We start from the raw sequence: 14,239 nt of genomic DNA, 5'->3' as shown, positions 1-14,239 counted from the left end.
AAGGCAGCAACTGCTGGACGGAGGGCACTGAATGTCACTGACCCAGAGCCAAGGATTTAAACAGTAGGCTTCTGGCATGGTTGACTTCTAGACCAGTTCCAAATTTCAAATGATCTGGTTCCCATGGCAACTTCCTGGAACCTAATAAGCAGGTGTTTCCCAAACCTGGCTCATCAGAACAGCCAAGGAATTTATAAAAATACAGGTTCCTGCTCCTAGCCAGACTTGGTAATTCAGAGGCTCTGGGGTGGGTACTTAGAATTGGGTGATCTGGTAGCCATTACATTTGGGAACCAAGGACCTAAGCTAACACATGCGCCTGTGTGTTCTCCCAGTTTCAAACTATTTCTCTGTGGGGAAGGAGATGAAGGAAAGGGAGCCACAGTCAAGGCATCCTTCTGACTCTTCTAGGGGTTGTAAAGTTTTTAAAAAATATAGACGCTGGGATGCACCAGAGTCACCAGGCATGAAAATGGCCTCTGCAAATTCAGTCTTTTTTGCTGATGATTGTATTTTTCCACTGGGTAATAACATGAGAAGTCACGTTAGGCATGGGCTTATGCCTTCATATTGAGAACATTTTGGATTTAGGGGTTTTGTTTCTTTCAAATCCCATCACTTCAGAGGGCGATTAATTGTTTTTAGTACAACGGGTTAGGGAACCTATTCAGTCCACAGTTTAAAACACTTGACTTCCTGGAAGATGCTACTTTTACTCTGTTCTCTATGTTCAACTAAATTTAATCCACTAAAGCTATTACCATATTTTCTAGAGGAACATCGGTTATTTGATATAAATGTCAAAAACTGTCAAACTTGTCGCCTACTTAGTAAGAATTTTTTTTTAATTGTGCTTTCTCTATAGGGAAAACGTGTTACACATGACACATTTAGCATTACTGATAACAGTAGTATTATAAACGTAGATTACTATATGAAATGAGTTGGTGGGCTTCTAAATGACCCAAATCTAGTAAACAAGATTGGTTAATTGTTATTCTTTATCTCTTTAACACTAAAAAAAAAAAAAAAAAAAAAAAAAGTGAAATGCTATAGTACCAGTACCTTTTAAGGTTCAAAAGTGGTTTTGCATGTACTTCACAGAGGAGCGCAACAGCAGCTGATACCAGTTTTCAAGCAGAAGTACATGGATGGGATGAGTGGTCTCTTCAGAAGTCCAGAGAAGACAGTTAATACAAACCTAAACACATCCTCCGTTAGATCTATTTACATAATTACAATGCTGGAGTTTTCTCACAATCGAAGTCGCTGCGTCTGTTGGAAATCTCACCAAATGCCCTTGAAACACGGAGTTCGCCTTCCATGGCCTATCGCTTCCTTGTCCATCCATCTCCAGACTTCACACGCCGCTGAGATGCTACGGAATCACGGCCAAGAGGCAAGGCCGTCCAAGTTCATCTCGAAATCTCCCATCCAGCTGTCGTGAGCAGGCTCCCTGAGGCCCTCGGCTGGGAACCCCTCTTGACGCCTCATCCAAGTCCTCCTCCCAAACGTCTGCATTGCAATAAAGTGGTTTTCTTAAAGGGATCCAAAGTGGCTCCAGGCGTGGAAGGTCCCCGCCGAAATCTCCCAGTCACAGGAAGCTGTCCTCTACCAGGTCTGAGGAGTCTATGCCAATGTCATCCATCATGTCGATGTCCTCGATGGTTTCGTCCTCTCTCTTGATGAAGGTAGAGCTGCTGGAACCTGTCTCGATAGCACTCTCTTCGGAGGTCTGCGAGCTGGACGAGGGAGAGGATGGGAAAAGGTTAAGCCCACATGCAGTCCTATGAGACTGGGGTTGGGTGGCTAGGGTGGTCCCCCAAAGGCAAAGGAGCTCTTCCTGCAGGATCTTTTGGCTTTCAACCTTGGGCCATCCGATCTGGCAAGATTCTGCCGCTAAGCCAGGCAGCTACTCATCACCCATCACGCCGCAGTGGGCCCCGGGGGGCAAAACCGAGATCCCCAGGTCATCTCCACACGTCGGCCCTCCTCCTCTCCTGTCAAATCTTCCAGCAGAGCTACTAACAAGCTGTGACCATTTCTACACTCCCTACTCAGTCCTAGTGGAAAAGAGAGTAAGCAGTGCCTGATCAGAAGACAATGAGGGAAGGAAATGCACAGAGGGAAGAAATCAGCTGCAAACTATAGCCGGGCCAGTCACTTGCTGTCCCTGAAATTTCCCCAGTGTCCAAACAGTGTTCTCAGGATCTGAGCCCATGCCCTGGGAATGCCTTCCTCCCTTTCCTCTTTACACCCCCCGCCACCCCACCACCACCACCCCCACCCCACCCCCGAGCCCTAGTCTGGAAGGCCTGGTGAAGGTTCTTTACCCTCTAGAGCAGAGGCTGAAAAGGACCATTCTAGTTCTAGAGTTGGAAAGCTGTAGGTCTGGAATCGTCCACCACACAGCAGCTGTGGGAGTCCCACCAGTCACTTAACCCCCTGAGTTTGTTCCCTGGCCTATAGAAGGGGTCACAACAGTACCTGATGATATTCCTGTTGTCAGGGTGAATAAATAAAGTAATAACCATAAAGCACTGAGAAAAGTACCTAGAACATACTAAGTCTCAAAAAATATTAGCTATTATTATTGTTATTACTCGAACTCCTACCTGAAAAGGCCCTGAATAGTAGAAGATATCATGGGGGGGTGCCTGGGTGGCTGTCGTCAGGTGTCTGCCTTTGGCTCGGGTCATGATCCCAGGGTTCTGGGATCCAGCCCCATACTGAGCTCCCTGCTCGGAGGGAAACCTGCTTCTCCTTCTCCCACTCCCCGCCCCCTGCTGTGTTCCCTCTCTCACTGTGTCTCTGTCAAATAAATCAATAAAATCTTTAAAAAAAAAAAAGAGAAGGTATCAAGAAATAGTTCTTAATTTTCTTACATGTGATCATGATATTATGATTTTATAGGACAGTATCCTTATTTTTTTTTAAAGACTTTAGTTATCTATTTGACAGAGTGCATGTATGTATGAGCGTGAGGGTGGGTGGGACAGGGGCACAGAGGGAGAAGCAGGCTCCCCACTGAGCAGGGAGCCGGACATGGGGCTCAATCCCAGAACCCTGGGATCATGACCTGAGCTGAAGGCACATGCTTAACCCAATGAGCCACCCAGGAGCCCTGAGAGTATCCTTATTCTTAGGGAGCTGATTGGAGTTTCTAATGCTTTAGCAAGAGAAGAAAAGTATAGGTGTATACGTGTATGTGGTACATACACATCACATATGATATGTAGTATATATTATTATATATTAGATATATACATAAAATACATACATATACACATAATATAAATATTATGTATATAAATATATACATAAAATAAAATACTTAAGAGAAACCAAATGTTAACAACCACTAAAGCTGAGTGATAGATGTAATCTCTCAATTTTTCTGGACATTTACAATTGGTCACAAAGAGTTTTAGAAAAATAATGCTCCTTAGTCTCCAGCCTGTCATGGTTTCCTGTCTGTCTTCCCGTCTCTGAACCCCTACTGCCTTATCATTCTCTTGCCTGGGATTGCAACAGGTCTACATGTGTCTTTTTGCCCCACCCCACCCCCCACAGGTTATGTGCTGACAGGCGGGCCCGTCCGCTCTCCCTGTGAGGCTCCAGCAGCATGCTGGACACGTCATGTAAGCCTCACTATGGGCTGGCCAGCCACAGGAGGAAGGCACGCACGCGCGCACACACACACACACACACACACACACACACACACACACACACACACACCTGCAGTGGCTCTCAACCCTGCCGGCTGTTTTCTTCCATGAGGACCAGGCTTGACAACTCTGCCTCACTCCCCTCCTCTCCAGGTCAGTTCTGTTTCCAAGCAGAGAACTGAGCCTGGCCGGTAGGGGCCCACGGGCAACAGTCTGCTGCCCTCCACCCCGAGACCACTGCAGCCCAGAGAGCTCTTAGAGCCTGCGGGGTCCCCAAACTGAGGTTTCCTTTCACAACCCCACAGACTGGGCCCTTCCTTTGTCCCTGTTCCAAGTTTGTACACCACCCCACCCCCAACTGATACCCTGGTCCGGGAGCCTCCTGTCGAACCCCAGTCCACTGGGCTGGACTTGATAATCCCGTCGTCCTGACAACCCTTCTCCCTGGGAGGCCAGACAGATCTGCTTCCTGGAGCCCCCGCCAGTAGCCGGAGGCCTGAGTCAACCATTGGATACGGACCCCAACCCAACTAGGACCTGCCTTTATGAGACTTCTTTGGATACTGTGATTTGGACTAATGGCCCCTCCTTGGGGGACTCGACGGCTGAGTCCCACAGTGGAGTCACCCCACGGTGCACTGATGCTCCTGGGCTTAGCCTGCTCCTCTCTGCTGCTGCATCTTACAGACAGAAGGCAGGGGTGTGGCGAGGGAGGAACCTAACTTCAGGGTTCATGCAGCCAGATCATCCTCTGTATGCCAGGCTTCATGGCAGACCTAGATCTGATGACTGGGCTTACTTCTGATTCCCTTCTTACCGACGAGCACCTCAACACCCTCCACAGCAACCAAGGCCCAGTCTTTCTCATGCCTACTCCCCTCCCAAGGCCAAGCCTCCTGAGCCCAAGGAGAGGATTCCACAGGACCACTACGCCTTCCTAGACCCAGAACATCCCAACTCTGGCATCCCTACCCCCATGACGGACGAACTGTATACTCCACCCCCCAAATTTACATGTTGAAGCCCTAATCCCCATTGTGATTTTATTTGGAGATAGGGCCTTTTAGGAGGTAATGAAAGTTAAATGAGGTCATTAAAGTGGAGCCCTCACCCAAATGGAGTGGGGTCTTGTAAGAGGAAGAGACACCCACAAAGCGCACACAAAAAAAAAGACCACGTGAGGACACATGAAGACAACAGCCATCTGCAAGCCAAGGAGAGAGGCTTCAGGAAAAACCAAACCTGCCAACACCTTGATCTTGGACTTCCAGCCTCCAGAACCGTGAGAAAACAGATGCCTATTGTTTAAGCCCCCCAAACTATGATAGTGTGTAACAGCAGTCCAAGCTGACCAAGACGCTCCCCATGCTCAGCCCACCTGTTGATGACCTGGGGTAGTCATCTGGGACATACTTTGTACAATTTGAAAATCAAACATTATCACCCTTGCAAAAAAGTTCTAAATTAGTCTCTCCATGTAATAGATGTCAAATTCTGCAGCGCAGTCTCATGTACCCCCAGAAAAGTTCTGGGCAATTTGCTTATGTTATCTATCAATACAACTTCCTAACCCCACTTCGAAGCAAAACCTTTTTGTAACTGAAACATCATTCAGAGTCCCTGACATACAAAATAACCAAAATGGATGGCAGATCCAGGGTCAAGTGCTACCACAGATAACCCAAAGCTCAGAGAAACACTTTGCTAGAACAATACGACCGTTATTTTTGAAATTGTCCTCAGCAAAGGTAAATCAGGGCACTCTGCCCAACCCCTCCTATTCTCATAGCACCCTTCAAAAACAAAAGAACCCAACTATACTTCTTAAATTACCTGATTCGTACCAACAGCAAAGGATGCCAAAATCACAATGCTCCAAACTAAGGATGCCACGTGCCTCTGCCTAAGTAACTGTACGTAGCAAACCAAATGACTGAGGAAGAAGGGACAAGAGTCTCCTGAATTGGGGGGAGGGGGGGGAGAGGCTCATACGAAACTCGGACCTGGAACCAAGGACCACTATGATCACTTTCTCCTGCCTCTGTTCAAGGGCTATGCAAAGACCATGAGGACCTGGGACGCGGTTCCCTATCTGGGACTGTGTAAACTAATGGCTTTAGTGCTAGCTGGGTGTTAGCATCACCTTGTTAATAAATCAATGGATCCAGGTGATGATCGCCGGTGGCTGTTAATGTCACAGAAGGGGAAACAGCTGGACAGTACGTAGTTCCCAATGGCCGTACACACCAGCAGCTTTGAAGCATGCTTGCCCAAACTCTAACCTGAGCCAGATCAAGGCTCTAGACTACCAGTTGACAGCAAATACAAGAGACAAAGCATGTGGTAAGACACACTACAGGATGCACTCAGCGACATTTGGAATGTGGGAACGTTACAGGCAGATGCTCCAGTTTCTTCACAAATACCATGCAAGGGGGTAAAAAGGGGCAGGACAAAGGCATAGAAACATAGCAACTAAATAGCATGTGTCCCTCTTACTTGGTTCTCAGAATGAAACAAATGCAAAACCGTATTTATGAGAGAATCGGGGAAATTTGAACACATGTGGTCCTCGTAACGATTTGTCGTCAACGGGTGGGAGAGCAAGATAATGGTACTGCAGTTCTTTTTAATAACTTAGTAACTCCAGCTGTTTTTTAAAATAGAGCCTGTTTCGGGCGCCTGGATGGCTCAGTGGGCTGAAGCCTCTGCCTTCGGCTCGGGTCATGGTCCCAGGATCCTGGGATTGAGTCCCTCATTGGGCTCTTTGCTCAGCGGGGAGTCTGCTCCCCTCTCTCTCTGCCTGCCTCTCTGCCTGCTTGTGATCTCTGTCTGTCAAATAAATAAAATCTTAAAAAAAAAATAAGAGCCTGTTTCTTTTAGAGGCACCATAATGGAGTATTTATGGAGGAAATGAAGGATGTCTGGGATTTCCTTCAAGACAATCCAGGAAGAAGAGATACAGCTCTTCGTGCAGTCTGGCCATGAGATCATAGATGCTCAAGCTGAGTGAGAGAACTGACAGTTCACTAGTCGCCTTGAATGGAGCAGGTCAGAAATCTTCCATGATACAAAGTTTAAAAGAAGGAAGAAATCAGCCAGGAGGCACCTGGGCCAGGTCCCCAGAGATTCTAACCTGCTGGTCTGGGTGAAGCATGCAGATCAGTTTTCAAGTCTCCCCAGCTGCAGCTGGGGTTAAGATCCACTGGTAACCATCAGTATGGAATAGCCCAGTCTAGCCTCTCTCAGCTCTCTCCCCAGTCCCAGGACCCATGTGGGAAACAGCGAGAGAGGCTTCGAGTATCTCGAACCTAGGGACTCAGGTCAGACACTCTGCACCGAAGCATGTCCCTGCCCGCTCTTACCTCTCCCAGCCCCGAAGGGCTGCCTGAGGATTGTCTGGGAGGCGTTTACAAAACGAAGCCGACCCCTGGAGCCTCTGCAGCAGGGGGCAGGCCTCACCGGCAGGTGCCCTGGGGAGCGGGGCGGGGCTCGGCCGGAAGCCCTACCTGTGTCTGTTCCTCTTGCCCAGGTCTTCCTCCTCAGGGACCGGGTCGATGTCGGGCAGGGGGATGATGTAGCCGCTGTCCGCACTCAGCCTCTGCTCGTCCAGGCTGCCCTCCCAGTCCTTCAGCTTGTCCTCCTCGTTTTTGTAGGTGACGCCGATGTAGGCGTTGTCCGCATCCACGCGCATGCGCGCCACGGCGGGGTGGTCGCTCTTCAGGAAGTCCAGGTGAATCTTCTCGTAACTCTGCAGACATGCATTTCCCACGGTTAGCCACGTGCCACCGACCGAACCGCAGAAAGGACACTCAGAACTTAACTCCCACTTAACCATGTGTCTCCGGGCTCCCTCAAAGATACGGGATTTAGACAACTGAGAGTCCGATGTCAACCGTCCGCAGGTGTGGGCCATGAAGAAAGGGCCACCAAGGACAAGGTCGTCCTGCCCGAGAGACCTCTCATTCACGTTAAGATACAATGAGTCCGTTTTCTGAGTCGGTAGCTAGGACCGTGTCCCCCAACCCTCCCCCCCCAACACACCCCCACTCCCTTCTCTGGGCCTAGCAGGGACCCTTCTAGTCCCCCTTACAGTGTCTCTCCAGGGCTTGGATGCGTCCCAGTAAGAGGTGACAAGGACTCCCACCGGGAGAACCACCCCTGAAAACTTCCTGATGCCTAAATGCTGGAGAAAGAGAACTAACTCCAAACTCACAGACCTTTGATCAAAAAAGACCCCATTTTCAAAAACAGTTCTAGTCCCTTCCCACCAACATGTCCTACGTACCCCAGACAGAACTCCTTTGACGGACCTATCCTAATTTCCTTCTGCCTCCTCACTGCCTCACTTCTAGGAGTTGTAACGGGCGGTGGAATAATCAAGAGACAAAAGTATTTAACTCTCAGTTCAGCACGCAACCTCCTAACACGGCTCCTCTTTGGGGAGCAGCAACAAATATGAAAACTACAGAGTGACTCATCTGACTCACAGAAATGCAGTTTACAACGCAAGTGCGTCTGTGGTTCCCTCCCAGCATCTCAGCAGAAAGTTGTTTCATTCATTAACATATCCTGCTTGGTTCCATGAAATTACATTTGTTCCTCTGAACAATGCTTCCTACTGCACAAAAAAAAAACCAGCTGGAGCCCCAGATAACAGCTGAGGTTGTTCCTTCTAGTCAGCTGGTAAAAGCCAATTTCACATGGACTTAAGTGCATTCAAATGAGTGACGGAATGGCTGTGGATGCCCCGAGACTTCTAACGGCACGGTAGCTTCGGAGTCTCAAACATCTGGAGAATAAAGTGCTTACAGGTGTTGCACACTTAAGATGAAAGGGGAGCCCTGCAGAAAGGGGAGGGTTTTCAGACATGACTGCTACCAGGGGCCTGGGGAGCGCTCCAGGAAAGCCAGGCCACCGGATCAAGCAATCTTTTTCCTCCTCTGAAAATGTCCCTTCAAAACAGTGCTGAAAACAAACTGAGGGTTTTGGAGGGGTAGGGGATGGGGGGAGGGGTGAGCCTGGTGGTGGGGATTAAGGAGGGCATGTGTTGCATGGAGCACTGGGTGTGGTGTATAAACAACGAATCTTGGAACACTGAACAAATATTAAATTTTTAAAAAATATATACATATAATCTTTTGAAAATAAAAAATAAGATAAAAATAAAAATAAAAAAATAAAAATAAAACAGTGCTGAACAGTGCTGCTCGCCGCAGAGCCACCAGTTACTGACGTCTTCCCCTTGGCTTGTTCCTTTCCACCCAACTTGGAGGGGCCCAGACCAACCTTCTTGTACTGTCCAGGCAGCAGATTCTCCACAATCTCACTCAGGTGGTAGAAGGAGGGTCTCTTCTCTGGCTCACTGTGCCAGCACTTCACCATGATCTCATAGCTGCAGGAGCACACAACCAGAGTGGGCCCACGGAGCAGTGTCAGGGCACCCCTGTAACCGACAGACCGTCCCCACCCCCCGGGCATGGACACAAGGCCCCCCAAGCAAGGTAGGGGGCTCACACTTCACTGGTGGCGTGGTCGGGCTTGGCCATCCGGTACCCGCTCTTGATCTTATTGTAGAAAGTCGAATCCACCATCATGCCGGGGTAGGGCGTGCCGCCTGAAAACCGAGGGAAACCACCCAGGTTAGCCAGCGTGTGGGACACTGCTGAAACTCTCAGGGTGACACAGAACCTACAGAAAACGCCTAGGGATCCCCACTTGAAGTTCTGGTTCTTTCAAGGAAACTAAGTGTGATCATCTCTTTGACTTCACAGGCTTCTGCAAATCTTAAACGTAGCTAGGACTGAATGTTGGTCAAGTCCAGACACCCGAGGCAAAAATTCTACATCTTTAGAAAGAGCACAAAAGTGTTTTTCGATGTATCTGACTACTGGATCTACATACACAAAGCAAAATAGAAAATCAAGAGAAAATTCGGAACCACGGAAGGAAAAATTATTTTCACCAAAATGTTCAAGTAACTAGAGCCAAAGTCAAAGCTGGGGCTTAAAATATCTAGATAATTCTCTGCTTTTAATAGACTGTAAGACTCCGTGAAGCCACCCACTGGGATGACCCACAGTGACATTCGAGCAAGGAGAACGGGGATCGAAAAAGGAGACGAAGTGGGGAGGAAATCCTTTCCTACAGTTCAGGAAACATTTCACTGTGTACGGCCAAGATCAGATCAAGCTTAGCTTCCTCTCTAAAGCCTTCCAAAACTACCGCAGGGCTCCCCCTTCTTTCTTGCCATTACAAGTTGAAACTGTTTATTGCCACGTGGAGGTCTTGCCTCTCCAAAGAAGCTAAGGTCAGGGTCATGCATCACTCCTCCCTCCTCACTCAGGGGCCTCGCCTGGCAGCGCGGGGTACCTGTATTATTTGGGACCTGGTGACCGACTCACTGAACGACGGGATGGTCCCTCTTCTCTCTCCTCTCCCAGAGCGATGACCAGGAAGGCTAGTCACTCCCATTCCCTCAGCATATTCCTTTTCACCTGAGCCTCGGTCACCATGAAGACCGAAAGGCAACTCTCCGCCAGTGAACCTACTTGACCCACAGTCCCACGTGAAAAAGCAGCTGGGGAGTGGGTGTCCTAAGGAACACTTCCAGTGGGACAAAGTCACTCTGGCACAGCCCAAAGAGAGGAGGGCCACAGCCCAGGGGTGAAGGTGCAGTCCCCCAAGACTCCCGGCTCAGTCCACCTGGGCATACACCAGCCACCCAATGGCACAATTGGTCATTCAAAGCAGCGGCAGCACCCTTGACTCACAGCAAGCATCTTATTAGCATCGTTTACACCCTGGAGCTTGGAAAACAGTGTTTCCCTTCCAGTGTTGTTGCAAAACCACCCAAATGAGTGGAGATGTCGGGCCCGTACCAAGGGAAAAGATCTCCCAGAGCAGAATGCCGTAAGACCAGACGTCACTCAGCGTAGTGTAGAGATTGTCGAAGATGCTCTCGGGGGCCATCCACTTCACGGGGAGGAAGGTCTGCATGGGGAGAGGGAGGAAGTTAAACCCAGCGTCCCTGCTGATGACCCACAGCAGCAGAAATAATAGGGCTTCTCTCTGGACTAATAGTAACTTGCACTTACAACCTTGCCCAGGAAATCTTTGTTTCTTGTTCAGCACTCCGCTCCCCACACTCAGGAGAGTGCCTGGCATCTAGTAGGTGCTCAATAAATATCTAATGAAGGACAGGTGGTCAATGTCGCCTCTTGTGTCCTCCCAACAAAGAGCACCCAAAAATATTAACCCTGAATGTTCACTGAAAGCGTAGGAGCCCTGAATGCCATTTGCAGATCCGACAGAAGTCAGAGCTGCTCTCTCTGGAAATGAACACATGTACACAAGGCACGTAGCAGTAGCAGCTAACACTCACTCGCTAAGTGCTCGTTGTGTACCAGGCACAGTTCTAAGCATCTGACATTTAAGTCCCTGAATCACCACGGCAATCCAGGAGACAGGTACTGTTATCAGGTCACTGCTACTGACAGGGAAAATCAGGGTACAGAACAGGCAAGAAACTTGCCCCAATCTCCAGGCTACTAAGTGCTCAAGCCCGTACTCACGCCCAGGCTGTCTGGCTACAGAGCCTACGCTCTGCATACTGATTCCCTGGAGCCCGCTCCTGGGTTTCATGGACTCCATGTTAAAAATACGGACCCTGAGTGGCCAGTAGCGACATCTAGTTTTAGAGACCGAGTGAGGAAAGACGAGCATGCCCAGTGAGTGGAGGGAGCACGTACGCTGCCTTTAGACACGTAGTTGGAATCATGCATGATGTCTCTGGCCAGACCAAAGTCACAGATCTTCACGATTTTCCCTTGCGCCAGGAGGACATTTCGAGCAGCCAGGTCCCGGTGGACACACTGCATGGGAAGAGAAAAACAACAGTCTGTCCATCTGCCACTAGACGTCAGCCCTACATGACTGGCCGCCTACAGTGGTGCCAGGAGCTGCGTGGCACACGTCACGGAGGGTGTCCCAGCACAGAGAGCTCACCTCCTCCAGGCTCTCCTCCCAGCCACTCCTGAGGAGGAGAAGTTCTAAAACAGGGTAGATACCTGATGATACCAGACTCCCCACTATGCTTCGGGGAAAAGGAAGAGAGAACCGGCCATTGCCACCAGCCTCTTGGAGACCTTCCGCGCTCACCTCACTCAGGCCTGTGGCCTGATCTACAGAGAACTCTGTTCCATGAACACACTCACATTTTTCGAAGCCAAAAATTCCATTCCTCGCGCAACTTGATAGGTGAAGCTCAACAAATCCAACAAAGTAAGGCCTTCTGAGTTATCGTCCGAAAGGAGGTTTTTGACTTCTGAGTCTGCAGAAAAGGAATGAAGGGTGTTGGCCTTAGAGGGCAGAGTGAAACATCTCCCTCCGGGATGCTCCCATGGGGCTGGGCCACTTGTCAGTGTGCGATGGCTTGTCCAGAGAACAGATCTAAGATTTTTTTCCTATAGCGTTTCCGGACCTCACGGGTGAGTATGTTAGCCACGCCAAGGTTCTACCATTAAAAAGAAATCTATCTGCAGAAATCTCTCTCTGGTTTACATACACATGTATCCATAAGGACCAGTCTAGTGGGTTCTCACACATCTTGTTGTTTGCCTCCCAAATTTCTTTTTTCAGCCTTAGTTAGCAAGTTACCTCAGCCACCTCTCTCTCTCTCTCTCTCTCTCACACACACACACACACACACACACACACAACTTGCAAAATCTTCCATGATGAATATACATGAGGGCCCTCTGAAAAAGTAGTTTCTAGGAATCCCCCCCTTTTTTCTTCCCCTCTTTTGAAAGCCACCTTCACAGCATTTGGCTCATTTCCTGAATAAAATCCAGCCCCAGTCAGACCAGAGGTTAACAATCTTCAAAGGTCAGTGCCAAGGACTTTGCCTTTAGTTCCTTTTGTAACTTGTCCACTTTCCCCAGTTAGTCCCATCTGGAAGAGTCCCAGGGTTTTCGAGGAAGGAGGTAATCTAGGCCAGCCGTTCGCATTTCTTTTTAAAAATTTTCAGGCAAGTGAAGAGTAGCTGTAGCCATTCATGTTTTTCCAGCCAGCTAGGAGAAGGCCAGCAAGCAGAGGTCTGCCTGCCAGCAGGGTCCGGGCTGAGTATGAATCAGGTTCCCCTGACATCTGGAGCCAGGTCCAGCCTGGGAAGCAATGTCAACTATTTTTAACAACACGGGAGGGGAGAGGAAGCACTGGTTCCGACAGCTCCCATTGGCTCATCTTTTAAAAGGGCTTGGAAGTGTACCCACTTGGCAAAAACAAGTGAGTGGAACTTGGAACCGCAGCAATGGAAAATACTCCTGTGCACCGAGCTTTGCAAAACAAGCACATTCTTTTTTAACAGATTGTACCTTTCACTTAAGAACCCTACAAGCATTCAGAGCATTATCGGTGATTTTCAAAATAATTTCCATGGCAGCTTAACACTTTTGTGCATTGACTAATGGGAGGGCTCAAGCCTAGTAACACTGAATCACAAGACACGTCAACATCAGACCCAATAGTAGCGTCCTCCCAGCTCCAAGCCTGGGATTAGAAGGGAACCTGGAGGGGCCTATGCCCTGCCCCCCTGCGCAAGTGGGGTGGTCCATCTGCTATGGGCATCGGCTAGACTCCCTGGAGTTTATAAATCAATGCAATCCTGCCACATGTTCATTTGTTTTGAAAGACGAGACAGAGCTTCCTTCCAACAACAATAGAAATACTCAACATTCTCGGCAGAAAAATACAACTTCCAATTGTCTACTTTCCAGTGTCTATCACAAAGTGGGTATTAACACAGCTCAAAGCAAGGGCTATTGAACTCCTAGGTACTAGAGACTTAGAGAACTTGAAATTTTAAAAATAGTTATTAGGAATCAATAGAGGATAGCTAGCTTTCAATTTTGCCAATGGGGGCGGGGCGGGGGGGGTGGAATCAGTGATTGCCATATTTTCGTTAAGAAAAAAAAAAAAAAAGACACATTAACACCCAAAAAAAAAAAGCTAATTATATCAGGATAAACCATTCTTTAAGAGGATGATGTTTAAAGTGTGAAAATACATTGCATTAATTGTTTTTTCTTTTTTTTTTTTTCCAAGTCACAGGCCATAAAACTTCTGAAAGCACATCACAGACCCCTCGCACAGACATGCAGTTAGGGACCACAGGATGGCAGCTTTGCTCACCTTGCCTGCTCACCTTCCTCTGAGCTTCTGTTTTTTTAGGGTTTGTTTTTTGTTTTTGTTTTTGTTTTTTTAAGCAGACTCCACACCTAGCCTGGAGCCCAACACGGGGTTTGAACTGACAGCCCTGAGATCAAGACCAGGACCGAGATCAAGAGTCAGAGGCTTAACCAACTAAGCCACCCCGGTACCCCTTCCTCTGGGTATTTTAAGTGCAGGTTTCCACGGCTATCTGAAAATAGAGCACTCCTATGAGCAAAGAAGCAATTACTGTTTTGTAAAACCCAAAAATCCTTTCCGAACTTCAGCACGTGAGAACACGTTACCAGTGCAGGTCTTTCATAAAAGCAGAGCAGCAGAAACCCAGCTTGTGGAGA

At 48.5% G+C, this 14,239-nt stretch overlaps 1 protein-coding gene across 1 annotated transcript in view; it reads right to left on the bottom strand.

Moving 5' to 3' along the window:
- Window positions 1-1,594: 1,594 nt before the first annotated feature.
- Window positions 1,595-14,239, bottom strand: part of PDGFRA (platelet derived growth factor receptor alpha) — a gene marked incomplete at both ends in the record, with an annotated part of 30,980 nt that continues 18,335 nt past the window's right edge. Inside the window, 7 exons of the mRNA XM_080797178.1 lie at window positions 1,595-1,742; window positions 7,181-7,422; window positions 8,961-9,066; window positions 9,189-9,288; window positions 10,553-10,664; window positions 11,423-11,545; window positions 11,888-12,003. Of these exons, the coding sequence (XP_080653304.1) occupies window positions 1,595-1,742; window positions 7,181-7,422; window positions 8,961-9,066; window positions 9,189-9,288; window positions 10,553-10,664; window positions 11,423-11,545; window positions 11,888-12,003 (947 nt within the window). The remainder of the gene's footprint in view (window positions 1,743-7,180; window positions 7,423-8,960; window positions 9,067-9,188; window positions 9,289-10,552; window positions 10,665-11,422; window positions 11,546-11,887; window positions 12,004-14,239) is intronic.

The sequence above is a fragment of the Martes martes genome, assembly GCF_963455335.1.
Source record: "Martes martes genome assembly, chromosome: 2".
NCBI lineage: Eukaryota > Metazoa > Chordata > Mammalia > Carnivora > Mustelidae > Martes > Martes martes.
This window is presented reverse-complemented; position numbering and strand designations above follow the sequence as displayed.